We start from the raw sequence: 15930 nt of genomic DNA, 5'->3' as shown, positions 1-15930 counted from the left end.
ATAGGAGGACTTCGTGTGTACACTTATTTCATGCTCGGTGGAACATCGGGACTCAGAAGGGAGCATCCTTTTCTTTTCGTACGGCGCACGCGAGAAATCGAGGAAAACCGAAGCGGAATATTTTCCGGTGCACGAACCGTGATAATCCTGGACGGTAAAATACTTACGAAAATAAATTCTTGATATGCGCCAGACTAGTCAAGTATGTGCCTCATCTGTAACAATACGAAATAAATAAATAATTGTTATATTAACTATTCTAATTCGAATAACAATAATCGTAAGCATAAAAAGTATATTAAATTCATTCTTAATGCATTTTGCATTTTGCATTTTGTACGATTTTCGACTTAACGGCGAACTTTTTATGCGCAGGACGTGACTTTCTATGATTCTGTTGAAATCAAACACCCATACCATAGAACTTTATGTTACTTCGTGCATATGGAACAACGTCAAAGCACAATGACTAAAGGGTGCGACTATAGGATACGCATATTTTGCCATACAGAAGCTCGGGGGAACGTCCTGTCGTCGCTGCATTTTTTCTTTTCCGTTAATGAATTCAACATGCAGAGGAGTAATTGGTATCTCGCATTATTCTCAATCAACGTGACTGTTTGGTGAAGATCGCGCGGACGAGACGAAAGAGGCCGATATCGGAGAGAGTGGAGCTGTATCAGATAGGGGTAGATGGAAAATGCCGGGAAACGGTAGCGAAAAATGCATCAGCATGGGGGCTTTGCTGATTTACGAGGAGTCGTTGCTAGGAGAGCATTAATATCCGTGACGGAATATTAAACCGCGAGCGTCAATGGGTAGATCTTCAAAGGGATTTCCAGGATGCCTGGGAGGGAGAGAAGAGCCGCGTCCCCGCAAGATTATGAGATTCTCGTTAAGTGTCACGTGTAAAGAGTTCTTTCATACGCAACCGAGCCAACCCCCGTCGGCGCCGCTCGTGAAACACCGTCAGATAAAGGTGACATGAAAATTTATCGAACGCACGGGATTTTTTTTTCAGAGATTCGCTTTAAACTCCCCCAGTCCTCTCTGTGACATCCCGCGTATGCGGGATGAAACGCTGACGTGAAGCTAGCTTACCTGCTTCGTCAGTTTCACCGCGGGAGCGAAATCTCGAGGATAGAAGATTGCATAAGTGTAGACGTAACTTGATGCTAAAATTTGAAAAAGTGCTCACTTTGTACATAACGTTACTAGGAAGCTTTTATCACTCAAACCGAAGATGTTTGCCTTGATGATTCTCACGGTGATGAACTAAAAACGTCGGATTCAGCGCGATATCGCGGCGCAAACTTTCTCTTCATTACGCGAAACGAGAGTCGGCGGCGACCTTATCCGCGGCGGAGCACAAGCAGAGTATTCCGAGTAAAACGTTAATGAGATAAGAGACGCGGACGCGGGGTTAGTTCCGGCTATAACGAGAAGCATTTTTATAACGAGGATCAGCGTCGACCACCTTCTCCCGAGAGACAGAAACGAGACGCCTTGCTAGTGGCGTTCGTCGCTCCGCTCGCCGTGTCCCGCCGCGTTTCGCTCCCCTCGATGGGGGCCGGACTTAATTATCTGATTAATTAACCTCAATCAGAACGATGAGTAATTTCTCGCTCGGGTGACGCCTTTGCCGTCGAGACTTTCTTGTCGCGCTGACTGCGGGGCCGAATTACGGATGAGCTCACGGCAAATCGATTATGTCTCGATGCCGTCGGCCCGAAACGTCGTGTCCCCGCTGTATTTCGCACACAGGAGAGATCCTCCTACCAGAAGGATCCGCGATCCTCCGGCGATATCCTGCTCTAGGTAGCCGACCAATTTTCCTCCCCCATGGCTCTCCGGCTGGGCCGCCTTTATCTTTGGCGCTTACGCCGATCGCGCGATAACTCGCTCGTGAAGGGCAACCATGGTCGTCCGTCCTTCCTTCGTGTGGAGTTTAGTGCGGTGAGGCTTGGGTTGATTCGAGAGATTCCGGATAAGGAAGATAAATGAATATCCTTGTGAATCGTGGCTGGCCTTTGCTCGGATTGTACTCTCATAAAGTATCTAAAAATGAGAAATTAAGTGTACAGCTAACTCTCTTTTTAAAATTTCTTCTTATGAGGAACGCGTAAAAAGAGAGTTGCCTGTACAAACTTATGCATGTCCAACTCTCTTTTAACGCAATTTTTTCCAACGAATACGATTTCTTTTTTTATTTTTATGCGATTTCTTTTTACGCGGAATATATCCATTGCATAAAAAGAAAGTTGGATGTATTATTAATTTAAGGCGACAGTATGTTACGCGTAATGACAGAACGTAGATAGCTGATATATATGACAGTTGTCTATTTCAGCAATGATTACCTAACATTTCGCAGTCGGTCGCTGCTAATTCAAGTATCACGTTCGTTTAGCGTAACACCATCCGAACCCTCGAACAAACTGATTCTCCCCTCTCAAAATAATAACGGTCCTTTCACGGCGGTCTCTCGCTTTCCATTCTGGCTATTCCAGGTCGCTTCTCAATCCCGTCTTTTCTCTTCAACAAAAGCACCCCCGAAACTACACCCAGCTGCACTATGCGGCGGCACCGCCCCCGATGTGTAACTGACGTTTTTGACGCGTCAAGTGGTACTGTCGCGCTTCCACCTCGAGGGTCGCTGCGTTTATCGGTAACTGTTTTACATAAACATTCCTGGGAGGGTGGTAGATCGGCAAGAGCGGAGTCGCATCGAGCTTCGCGGAGATTTCTCTAAGTGATCTCAAGTGTTTTCGCAGTTGATTCGGCGTTCTCCAGGCGCGATGGTCTCGTCTGACGCTTTTTAAGCTTCGTTTAACCCTGGCCTCGGGCTCCGATCCAGCTAACTTGCGTATTTAGTTAGTCAACCCTGCCCGCGAGGCGTCATGGGAAACGACAAGTGGCTCGGACTCGCCCCATCGAAAGCTGCCGACGTTCGACCGTATCACCGGCTGTGTACATATTCAGATACGTATGCGTGACGTGCGTGTATAGGCCGCTATGTCGTTGCACCGAGCGGTCTGTATGCCTTTCATGTGATAATCCTTGTGTATTTAATCGGAGAACGCCGATGATGCCGACTCGGTGCTTGACGTAAAAAGTGAACGATCCCTCGTGGATTAGTTCGTAATTTGGTTTGAGCGTTGAGGCTAGAGAGAGCACTCGAACCTTCAATGAGTGTTTGTTTAACAGTTTAGAGTTTTTTGGACTTTGATTTTCACCGCTTTCTCGACCGTCTTTCCGACTCGCGGCTTTTAATTTCATGCGAGGTGTATGCTTCAGTCATTGCTGCTAATTCCTGACAAAAACGCCCGCGCAGCGTAAAATTGGATTTAATACGTTATTATGTCGCGGGCTTGCCGAGTTCAAGCCACAAAATAGCGCATTTAATGACCAGGACGTAGCCGTGCTGACGTCTGAAATTTGAGATCGTAAAATTATAAAGCTCGTCGTTCGAAGCGAAAGTGCTGCATGGTAATTAACGCTGCCGTAAATGAACCGTATATAAAAGCTGCATTAATTTAATTAAAAGAGTTTTACACAGTTGCTGTGCTTAATAAGGAATTACGCGTGAGACGAGAGACACAGTTCAACAATAAAATACAACAATATAATGATCATAACAGAGATAAGATTAATTATAAACCCTCTATGTTGTACTCGTTATCACTTATCGAAATTACACTGTCTTATCGCGAGAATTACCAATACCACTCGTCCCGTAACCTCCGCAATCGCAAGAGATCGATAATGCAATCGCCATATGAAGTCACCTGCTTCAACACGCGCTCTCGCACCTTAATTATGTTTGTACAGGAAAGATTACATTTATCGCGATTGCGTCTGATGTTATTATATCCACGCAAGGGAGATTATATTCCGATAATAATTTTTAGTACCACGATGCAATGAGAATTGCTCTACTCTGTGAAGTTCTGCGCGTCTTTTCTCGACATTCCGCTATTCGCGACTAACTTGTCGAGTAGCGGTGATAATAAATGAAATTCATTCACGCGTAATGCAGTAAGGTCTGGAAATTTTCGTAGCATTTCCCGAATACAGGTATGCTAAAGGGTTTCTTTGCTTGTTAGAGCATCCGGAGTTTCCTTGATTCTCGTAGCTCTTTAATTTGCTAATGAATTGCCTTCGGAAAGAGAAATGTTTTGGCAGAGGTCATGCTACTTCTGCCAGTTGACGAGGTCCTACCCAATTTTAAAGCTTGTTGATATTTACGATCGCCAGGTAATCGTTCATGAATCAATGCAAAAGCGAAATGATTTTACCTTGATTGTATCTGATATGTCTCTATTGATATTCATATTCGCAGTCATTTATACGAGCGTACGTCTTGGATAACGTCCATGTCTGCATATTGATGTACATCCTGCTTTATGCGGCGCTGTGGTATGCTAATTACGTAGGTGGCTTGTATAATAAGTCTTACTTGGAAGTCAAAAAGAATTTATTTGTTTCTCAATATTCCAAGCCACACAGATTAAATTAATTCAATGACTTTTATCGTTCAAGATAATACAACGAATAGAAAAGTCAAATCAAGAAATGTCAATGACAGTTGCGGACAATAAAATGGTGAGTTTAATTTTGCTTATGTTATGTATATTTAAGAGTCTATGCGTCATGTAATTTTTAAGAATAATTTATTAAATTTAATTTATTCTCACTAAGAAATTTTTTAGAAATTGGACAAATTGTTAATACTAAAGAATAAAAAGGCGGAATTCCAAGAAGTGATCGTAAAAACAGTTAGTGTCTTCTTGTTTCCTTTTATTGTTTTATAATTACAATAATTATAATAATATTGTTTATAGGCAGATGCGCAAAAATTAACTACAAAATATCTAGAAGATGAAGTAAGAACATTATAACTTATGTATAGTCAGTGATTTGAAATGCTCATATTAATAAATAAGTTTATAATATTACACTACATTACAAATATAGTTTAATCATTCAGATGCACAAACTGAGCACAGAATTAATAACGACGTCCAATAAAATTGTCGAACTAGAAAGGATCATTGAGAAAGTAATCGTAATTTTTTGACATTTAGAAATCGCGTTTTTTACCAGCTTCAGTAATTATTATTAAATCGTAGATGGTTTTTAGTACAAATATCCAGAGAAATCACTTGCATATTCAGCCGATATCATCACAACCCGCGAAGGTGAATGTCCAGAAGGACTCAAAGGAACCACGAATTCGCTCGAGAACTTTAAGGTAATATCTTACGTTCACGGATTAAATAAAACGTTTATTAAACGGATATTATTACTGTTATTGATTAATTTTATTAATTATTATTACTGTTGTACACTAATCAATATTAATTAAAGCGCATTTTACCTATGCCACTAAATCGGTTAATAATATATTGCAACTCACCCGATGTTAAAATAAGATTCTCGAACCGTCGTTTCCACCGTCCCTACCGCCGGAACCACCTCCTAGAAAATACGGGATCTTTCTCAGCCGACCGCCTGGACAACGCAGAACGTTATCTGCAGCTGCACCTGCAACTGCACTGCCAAAACTCGGATTCAAATAACAGCGCATCGGCAGAAGCTTCCTCGGAATCTATTAATCGATATCGTAAGAGCTAATTTTAACAATTATATGTAATATATCTTTAGGTACGTTATTTAGATAGATGTAAATAAATTGGTTGAGCATGTGTTGTGCTAATGAGGAATTAGGAATGTGTTCGTTAAATTTGAATCACATGGTCACGATTTATCTTTCGATTACAACATGAGCCTAAGTTTGAATGTGTCAAAATATAGCCTTCAAATTAAGTTAATTTCGCAAACTATATCCTTACAGCTATCCGCAGAATTTCCTCAAAACATAGCAATTATCATGACGGTGATCGAAAAAGACATCGTAAACGGGTTTCTAGGATACGTTTACGGCAATCCTCGTATTCCTGCTTGCGTAAAATTCGTGTGGATTCCTTAAGGAATGTTACACCTTTTACAAAATCTCTATTACAACTTGCTACGGTTTTTCTGCAAGAATTCGATAAAAATAAGAGTTTTAGGTAATTTCAACATTTTAAAGACAAAATCTATGATTTCTTATCATTTTTTATTTTGGTATTTGGAGCGTTATGTTTATCATATGCATTATTTTGTATATCATAAATAAAATATAATTTTAATGTGATAACACATTTATATATTTTTACAATGTTATATATTGTGCATTGTTGTTAAAAAATGTGAATAAAAGTCTTAACTTTTCTTTATTCATTTTATTTTAATTTAATTCCATTTTTGACTATTTCTTATTTTAACTTTAATCGAAACATGAATTATAAATAAAAGAGGTTTATTGCTGTTACAATTGATTTCGTATTATAATCATATGTCACGGAGTATTTTTCACGATAGCTGCAATTATCTATATTTTACGTGAATAATAGACGGACGTGCACATACACATACACGAGAGATACTACAAAACGAAAAAAACAATATATGTATATATTTGCACGTATATGAAACGCACGTTTCTTTGTGGCTTCTGTGCGTGAAATATGAGCGATCTCACGTCAAATCAAAGCAAGCACTTTCTGCTTCGCAGTTTTCCTTCTTTGAAAGTTCAGTCAATCGAACGTGTTCGACATACCATTTCATCGATAAGAGCTCGAAAACATGTTTCGAAGACAGCGATCGAAATATATGCTGATTATTATCATGTCCTCGTTCTCGTATTTTTGATCAAGCGCCGAAAAAGTTATATTAATCTCGATCGCTACTGCGTTATTCAATTATATCTTTTCGTCTTGTACGATGGTAAGGAAGCGAGCGTATTATATGGTATTTCTTAATCCAGCTCATATTTATCGAATAAAATCTCTCTTAGCGATAACGCCGAAGTGGTACGACTCAGCGGGAAAGAAAATGCCAATGCCACGCTCTCAAAACGAGACAGCCGAGGTGTAACATGGCATACCCAAGTGCTTACCATATAATTTACAGTCTGCAAAAGTTTCGTGACGCGATGAAACCGATCATCAATTTTGATACGAAAATTATCTTCGCTGCTGGGACTTTCGCATTAATCCTGCTCTGTAAAGCGTAGGTGATGTCCGAGAGAAAAAAATAAGTGAATGAACCGATCCACTTTTCACTTGCGTAACCATTTTGCATGTGAATATGTAGTTTGCCATAAATAATTATTAAGAGATATCGTTTAACTTCTAGCACACGTGTTCTTCAGAATTATTCCAGAATTATTTATTTAGACATACATGTTATTTTCATGTATTAAAAATGTAACAGACTAGTAAGCATGCTAAATACTTTTAAACACGTTGCAACTTGGTTGCAACTTGGTTGCAGTGTGTTTAAAAGTGTTTAGCATGCATGTATAATTAAAGCACGTTAGAGAAACTACGTGGAACTTAGACTATCGAAATATCGCTTGTTCGTTTGCTGAGTTAGCATGCTTACTAGTCTGTTGCATTCTTATTCAAGGCATGAACGAAAGCATTCAATTGCTGTATGCACATTAAGATTGGCATGCAATTGGAAAGCTTATGCTACATACGGTAATCTTTCGGTGCAATTTCTGTTCCATGTGAGACACGACCTATTAATAATTGTGCACTGACATTATCATCTTTACGCTCTGCTTGTCATGGTCGATCGAAGCTTTCTTTCTTTCTTTTTTTCCTCACAACGTCATTCTCGATGCATAAATCTAGCAGTCGCAAGTGACCGCTTTGCATAAATACCATCGAAAATTCATCGAAGGAAGAATGACCGCCTTCTGCTCATAAAATTCGGCCAAACTTTCACCTATTAAAACTGGAACATATCTTGTTGACTCGTTCTCTTTTAATAAAAATTTGTTCGAACAATATTAAAACAATCTGTATTATTTAGTCTAAACACTTTATACAGTTCCTTTGTGCATTCTTTAGAGGTACAATTCATTTATGTCGACGCAAAACAAAATAGTCTTCTTTATTCTTCTTCACTTATCGTAATTCTTCTGACATTAGAGAGCAAAAAGGGATAAAGTACTTCCGATTGTAATAATTATTACTGATACTAAAACCGGCGATTATCTTTGCGCGCGGACCGTCTCGTTCGAACGGCAGAACTGCAACGTCGGGCGAGTCATTGAAACCTGTAGACCCGCGAGCGATCGACCAACTTTCACTGACAACGCTCGTTAGGTTCGCCGCCGTGGTTTCGAGTCATTCACAGTCATTCCGTGACTCCGAGCGACCGCGGTAGTGTTCTGCCCGGGTATTTCTCTTCTGGGTGGAAGAGCGGCCCCGTGCGCGAGCTGTCAGTCGCGTGTGCTGAGTGATACCGTAACACAGTGCCACGTTTGCGTATTTCACGTTTTGCAGTTTCCTCGACGAGTTTCGCGAGTCGCGCAAAACATTTTTCATATCTCCTTTGTTCTATTTTCTCTCTCTTTTTTTTCTTTTTTTACGAACCCTTTTGCGTCTCGCGCAGACGTCGCCTGGTGACACAGTGATATTCGACGTCCAACATTTTATCCGGATATTTTCACAGCTCTCCGATTGATGGAAAGAGAAATCCGTCGCACAGCTATGCGTGTATATAATCGCGGGACCTGCGTGCACGCACGGTACTGAGTTACGAGTATCGCGCGGATTTCGATTTACGCGTGATTTGATTTAGCGAGCGTCGGGTGGCGCATGATTTTCAGTCAACGATGTCATCCGGGGATTGACCGTTTGTTTTCGGGTAATTGCTCGCCGGAATTTCGACGTTCCGCGCGCGTGATTTAGCGAACGAATCGCTCTCTGTTCGCTGTCGCGAAGGATGGGGATAGGTCGCGCGAATTAATGCCGGCGACGTGCGCATTTATGAATGCGTGATTCGGGAACAGGTTCTAGTTATTTTCGTCTGAGATCGGATCTTTACAATCTGTTGGGAAAGGTCATGCGTTTCCGAGACACGACAGAAGGAAAATCCTCGTTGCATTTTCGCCGAGTAATTCTATCGGTGCATTGAAAGTGCGTGCGGCAATACAAGGCGGTTGTCAGCGTTGAAGCGGCCTCGCTTTCGAGGGCGACTTTGTCGCCCCGGATGAAAGTAAGACGGACGCCGTAAGAGGATTTAGCTTTATTGCCGCAGCGTGCGGTCTTCGAAGAAAGTGGAAGTTACGGAGAGTGAGAGTCTCCTCTATCGAGATAGAAAAGCCGCGCGATCGTTTCACAACGTCAACCGACTGATTACGTCAATCGCGAATACAGGGACAGGTATTTGTTTCGACGATCACGTGTACCATTGACAAGAATTCGGGTTAAGGCGAACTCAAGTCGCTTGCGCGGAATGCGATTGACTCCATTGTACATTTACGTAATGCGTGCGTGATCGTCGAAAGCGGCGAATCGACGTTCGCGCCTCGTTGAATGCAACGTCGGATTTCGCAATGCAACGTATTTTTAATAACTTTATTAAATAATTACTAAAGTGCACTCGTCGTTATTGTTATTTTACGCATGTGATACCTATGTTTTAAAAAGGAAAAATTTGATTTCTCAATGTATCAAGTTTGACCTGATTTCTCAACTAATAAAGTTCAATTTGATGTTTTCATTCTTTCAGATGTAATTCTTTACTTCAGTGGATTTGCATCTTGTTTCAATCAGACGCGTGAAGATTATAAAAGGTTTGATAACAAATAAATCACTGGACTGTATCTCTGTATTTTTCAAAACTCACCATATTGAAGGGAATCAACATGGACACGAGTACAGTGCGCTTGGTGATATTTTTGGGCATGTTTCTCGTTTTCGCCGGCGATTATAGCGCGTTGATCTCCTCAATTTTTGGTAGTGCAACGGAGAGGAACATCACCGACACTGTCAGAGAACCCGAGGCTCAGCTTAAAGGGCCTCACGATAAGATACCCGTTTTCTCGAAAAAAGACGTCGATAAGGATAACGGTAAGAACGAGGATACCGTGTAGAAGACACATGGCATGTAAAGCTCTGTCCCGCAAACAGAAATAAATTAAATGATGCGAGTGTATAATATCTATTTTCACTTTATGAAATAAAATAGCATTTGTTGCGATAATAAGAACGGAAACGATATGATAGGCATTTCTGCAAATCGCTATCGTATTTCCTCACTCCAGTTACGCTTACGTAAATGTATTCATATAAATTTGAGATGTGAGGCCTGCATACATATTATGCTATATTATTATACGATCACAAAAATAAGTCGGTGCGAATTATGCTTGTCATCCTACATGAAACTGATTATCATTTTATCAATTCACACGCTTTACAAAATTGTGCCGTCGGCTATATTAATTATTGGGCATGACGAGAGAAATGTCATCGAAACATGTCTTCGTCTGTGTATGAACTATATATTTCATTCCTCTTGAGACTTTATCGAAATCTCACTATGATTACAATCAGTTTTTGAGCGAGGAAATGGGGTTAGAAAGTAGAATACAATACAAATATGTCATATTTGTTAGTTTGTTAATTATTTAGCTTTAATCTTATATCTTTTTTTATATCTCTTTAGCAATATAATTAGCGCTCTCGTCGTGCTACATAAGCAATCTTTTAACAATCACATTTAATTTATGGCCATAACAATAACTTATTTATGTAGTTTTGATATTTTAGTATGGTGCATAACTGTATTGGAAACATCATGTCTTTCAACATATATATTGCAAGAATAGTAATGATAAATATTAATATTATTAATATATTCAGCAATTATCATATATTTTTGTGTCGATTATATATTTATGTATTCACGTCCTGATATATTTATAATAAAAAATCGAAATGCTATTTGCAATTATGAAAGGAAAAGTGAAAAGAAAGAATCCCAGATTTTTAGAGATTTTTGACATGCGTGAGACCTTGGCTTTTACCTTGTCACTTGTTGTCACAGATTAGACAAAAGCTGATTGGTCACGCGACACGCGAACATGGTCATTCGAAATAATCTCCGCGATTTATGAATCTATCGTTTATCGTCTCCAACATGATATAGCACATGCGATACATATAAATAATGATTCTGATTCTTGTGTAGTTGCTTTACGCCGTGCGAAGATGATGGCAACGATTAAGACCGCCTGCCTGCCAAAGTTGATATGTGAGCTCACGTCATCCGTTCATCAAGACCAACTAAGCGAAATGGAGCGATCTCTTTTGAATCTCATAAGGTACAATTACTTTAATTTGTTATCTTACTTTCGCCTTTTTTTATTTATATTATCAAAAAGAGATCAATTTAAATGTCATTATACATTGTATCTGCCACGTACACTAGATTACATTTAGTTTTATTTTTTGAAATCACTTGGGAGGGAATTTGGTATGATTGATAATTCCAGTGTTAGTATATGTTCCCTTGATATGTAAGTTGAGAGAATCTACTTTCCTCATCAAGGCTGCGTGAGGTTACTTTCACAACTTTCGATCGGCATTGCCACTAAACAGTCCGTCGACCCTAGATGCGAGCGTGTCTGTGAAATTACAATCGTAAAATACGTCTAAAATTATTCGCGCTATGAAGAGAGAAACATGACTTTTCAGACCACATTTCTTGTTCAAAAGAATGACTAAATGCATCGGGTGCGCAACGATGCGTATACATTTTGCAATTTTCACTCGCTGAAATTGAAACGGTGATGCCCACACGTGTGCGTGACGATTGTAGGACGTTTCGAAAAACGGCATAAGCAAACCGCGGCGTCGAACGAGAAACGTTCGTTGGAAAATTGGACGCCAGGGTAAATGCGCGCGGCGTACACGGCGCGTATTTTGCAATTTTCGTTTACGGTCGGGAGGTAAAGCGCGGCGAAATACCCCACCCCGCGTGTGTACGTGCGTTCTCTCTCTCTATCTCTCACCGCGTTATGCGGATAATGCAAAGAATTATACCGCGAATTTGCGCCCTTTTACGTTCTGATTAAAAGCAAAGTTATGTTAAAACGGACCGTGTCTCTACCGGAAAATCGGGAAATGCGGTCCCCGCGGAACGCTTTTAAATCCCGGTATTTGCACAACGCGAAACATATCGTCGCGGTGGACCCAACGCGTGGAACTTTCCAGCAGTGAATGTATTAATTATGCTTTCACGCGCATTGGCCTGAACCATGAACATTGTATTCGTTGGATTTCGGCTGTGAGCGCGAAAATGAGAATGCCATATTCCTAGAAAATTAACGCTGGCAATTTACTCCGCGATGTGGAAAATTAAATCATTTCATCAAAAATTAAAACACCTTTCACGAAACCTCCTATTTCAGAGTTGAAACAATCGAAGTTTGTTTGAATTTCGATTATCCATATTTATAAGTATGCAAAATGTGAATTTATCGCGATAATCGATCATTTATTATCATAATGATTTTGAATCATACTGATTTTTGATCAGTTGGAGTCACTCATATAATAATGATCTTTTCACATATTATGGAATCATTATCTGTAGATATCACATCATCGTGAAATAACAATTGCGTCGTTAGCATTTTGGAAAGTAACTGTCCAAAAACGGTCGTGAAAGTTCGTCAGGTCTTACGTAAATCCTGTCCGAAAACGTACCTCTTCTCGCTTCTCGTCGTAACCATCCGGCAAGTACTTTCCTTTTCACAGATTATCCAATCTATGCACTTTCTCTCAACTCGACGGAGTAAAAGACTTTTACACCTGTTTGGTATGCACACTTCCTGCAAAATTTCTTTGGTAAACAGTAAATCGATAAACGATGACAGGCATTGAGAAAATAATGACATATTTCCAACTACGAAAATATTCGTATTGTCCTCGTATTTATTATTATTCGGTTATATCGTATTCGATTAAATTGCCGTTAATCGATTTGCCTTATTATGCTAAAATATTTCTGTTTTCATTCCAGAAGTGCGTGCGAATACTTTATATTATTCATATGCAAATTCGATTGTTCTGTCTGCTTTTGTATTTCTTGTTCTCTTATAAGCTTTATATAATTTATGAGAATTAAACAAGCGTTAATGTGTACATTTTTATCGATTTTTATCGATCTTCAAAGTATATAATAAGATTTTGAGTAAATATCGATAATGACACCGACAATGCATATATAAATAATTTTAATTTTAAGTAGTTTATTTTTCTGATACGATGATCTTAAATAAACATTTTATGTGGATGTTTATTACGAGTGTGATTTCACTCTTGCTCGTGTATTAAATGAAAACAACATCGAATAATAAAATGAATCGATGCAGAAAAGCGAGTTCTATTAGAAAGTATAATGAAGCCAAACGATAGCATTGCCTCGACATACAGTGCGTTTTCATTTAAATACACGACGCTTCTTTACGCCACATTGCATACTTGTTAAACATTATACGTGTAATTACGGCATGATAAATTCTGCAGTTTATTAAAAAACTGCGAGAAACAAAAATGTTCCTCTAATAAAACTTATACAAAAAAGACAATTGTGAAAAATGTTATTACTAATACTTGCTCGACAAAAATTTCTAGATATACTTTAACTACATAATCGTAGATAACGGCTAGAGCAAATGTAGCGCGCGTTATCTTTCGCGCGTCTTCATCGTTCTCTCGACGCTAAAACGAGCACTCTCGATAGCAAAGGAGAAAGAGAGAGAGAAAGATAAAGAGAGAATCGCCCCAGGAACGATCCATGCCGCGGTTAATGTCCTGGAAGGATCCGAGCTTTATATTTACTTTTATGCCTGCGTAAACGCCGGTCCGTCCTGACGCATCTCGGGGCCCGATTTTTATCGGCACGGATCGCTCCGGGTTAAATCGATCAAGATGGAGAGGCTAAAAAGCCGTTTTGCGTTTATTCGTTATATCCTGGCGCCCCTTCGATGCCGAGATGCGGAGTCGTAAAGGGGGTAGAGTTTCCTCTCTCTGTTCCGGAAGAGCAAGACGTCTTCCGTGGGAGCCATGCGTGACGAAACTACCGCGCTTTCATGCTCTTCCGACAGGTCGAACAATTTTGCGGAGAATTCAGCGCGATATCCGCTCGGTTTCGGTGAGGTCGACCGGCGACTTTTGAAGCGGAAGATTGTTCGCGATTCACGGTATCGGAGCGTTAGCTGTCGATCCTAGTTCCCACAGAAATCCGGGGAAATAGGTCTGTGCAGGGTAGCGTGCGAGGATCTTTGGAGAGTGAAACGGGAACGACGATTTGTATGATTCACCGCTCGTATTCCACGATAATCATTCACTTTGATAGTTCTTTTATTATAGTAGCATTTTCCCAATCATCATTTTATATATTTGCATATACGAGACAGTTACAAAATCTTCAAAGGGTAAAATAAAGTTATTATAGATTTTATAAAATTATGGATTTTTTAGATGTAATGTGTGATTTTATGATATGAAAGCATAAATCAGGTTCTGATTGTTAATTGTCGATTTGCGAGAAAATGCAAATGTAGTATATTTGAATGAGAAAAGGTTGCGATAGTATATCATATATCGTTTTTATCGAATATAACCGGCTCTTGAACGGATACACACACCGGCTGCTATCGATATCGAAAGTAAAAGGTGATTGCCTTGTACTGGTTCTTATGTATCACATCGGCGACCAGTCTAATATGATCAATTGTTTCGACACTCACTTCAGTTCTTATAGCTCATGGTACTTTATAATACTTGAAAACTGTTTTTGCAATTGCACAATTATAATGCAATATCATAATGTATTAATAAAATAACTGTTCAAAATGTCAAAAATCTTGATAAAAAATTTATATTTTATTTTCAATCTATAAAAAATAACATTAAAAACTGAATTTGTAGACAGGAAGATTTTTCGATACTAATGCAAAATTTGTCGCTTCGTTTTACTTTCAGAGACACCAGTTTAAGCACAATGGCGGAAGTGCCCTCAAGGTATCACTTCGCGGCTCATATGGGTCAACTCATTTCCGGTGTGGAAGGTCAAGGTTGTCATAACTTTTACCCGACATGTCCACTGCCGGGCGCTAGTGTACTGAACATGATGAAGAAAGTCCGGTTACGCTGACGAGCCAAAACCAGTGATTGTGAAAGTCCCAGATGACGATTATTAAACCTGTGATATCTCGGATGCTTTCCTTGTTTCGCACCGGTATCGATATCATCGATATCGTAGGGATTTAATTTGCGTGCTGATAAATTGCGTTTTCAATATGCGAAATGTACAAAATTGTGTGAAGATAATCTCAGTTGTTAAGAAAATATGATAAGAAAAAACTCTGTAAGATAAAAGAAATTATAGAATAATGCGAGATCAAAGAGATTATAAAATAATCTGAGATAAGCTATTAATTTATCCAGTTGTAAAATTGAATTGATTATAATTCAATCAATTAGCGTTTCGAATCTCATTAAAGATTTATCCATTTTATCTGATTAGTTTAATATTTGGAAAACAAGCATTTGCTCAATAATGCTATTTATTTATTTCATAAACAATACTCATGTTTCTTTGCACTCATTTCTAGAAATGTATAATATATCTCATTTTTATTTTTACATAACTCAATCATTACAAAATGTAATGTGTATATGCACACATGAAAACTTATTTGTAATTTTATATTGTTATACTGTACTATGTTATCGTATTTTAATAAAAAAAAGAATATAACAAGTAAGTTAGAATTGGGAGACCCTGATAATCCTTATTTTTCCGGAGAAGATACTCCAACATCTCGCCGTAAGTTCGCTTTATGATCCCGGAATCGCGTACTCCTCCATGGGAAGAGTCTCAAGAGATACTCTGCCAAATTATCAGAATGCTCGATCTGCGCTCCGTATACTCCGCGATCCTATTCTTTCTCCTATTTTAATACAAAGCTGCCGGTATACCCGATATAATCTCGAGCCCAGCGGGGAAACG

The 15930-nt window shown here is 39.1% G+C and overlaps 2 protein-coding genes across 6 annotated transcripts; both read left to right on the top strand.

The window, feature by feature from the left end:
• The first annotated feature begins 2611 nt into the window (after positions 1-2611).
• On the top strand, positions 2612-9765 carry LOC113561761. The gene is made up of 4 exons (XM_026968922.1): positions 2612-4432; positions 4543-5254; positions 5436-5626; positions 5831-9765. The coding sequence occupies exons 2-4, from the start codon at positions 5133-5135 to the stop codon at positions 6076-6078; spliced, it is 561 nt and encodes a 186-aa protein (XP_026824723.1). The 5' UTR covers positions 2612-4432; positions 4543-5132; the 3' UTR covers positions 6079-9765.
• On the top strand, positions 8267-15684 carry LOC105282542. Of its 5 annotated transcripts, XM_020032726.2 has the most exons (5): positions 8267-9284; positions 9634-9697; positions 9761-9974; positions 11098-11230; positions 14901-15684. In XM_020032726.2, the coding sequence occupies exons 3-5, from the start codon at positions 9770-9772 to the stop codon at positions 15070-15072; spliced, it is 510 nt and encodes a 169-aa protein (XP_019888285.1). In that variant the 5' UTR covers positions 8267-9284; positions 9634-9697; positions 9761-9769; the 3' UTR covers positions 15073-15684. The 5 variants fall into 5 exon arrangements, with proteins under 5 accessions (XP_019888285.1, XP_011342873.1, XP_019888287.1 ...); XM_011344571.2 differs by having other exon boundaries at positions 8267-9697; XM_020032728.2 differs by having other exon boundaries at positions 8271-8647; positions 9634-9974.
• The last annotated feature ends 246 nt before the right edge of the window (positions 15685-15930 follow it).

This window comes from Ooceraea biroi, chromosome 4 (assembly GCF_003672135.1).
Source record: "Ooceraea biroi isolate clonal line C1 chromosome 4, Obir_v5.4, whole genome shotgun sequence".
Lineage (NCBI taxonomy): Eukaryota > Metazoa > Arthropoda > Insecta > Hymenoptera > Formicidae > Ooceraea > Ooceraea biroi.
Note: the sequence above shows the minus strand (reverse complement) of the source record. Positions and strands in the feature narration are given on the sequence as shown.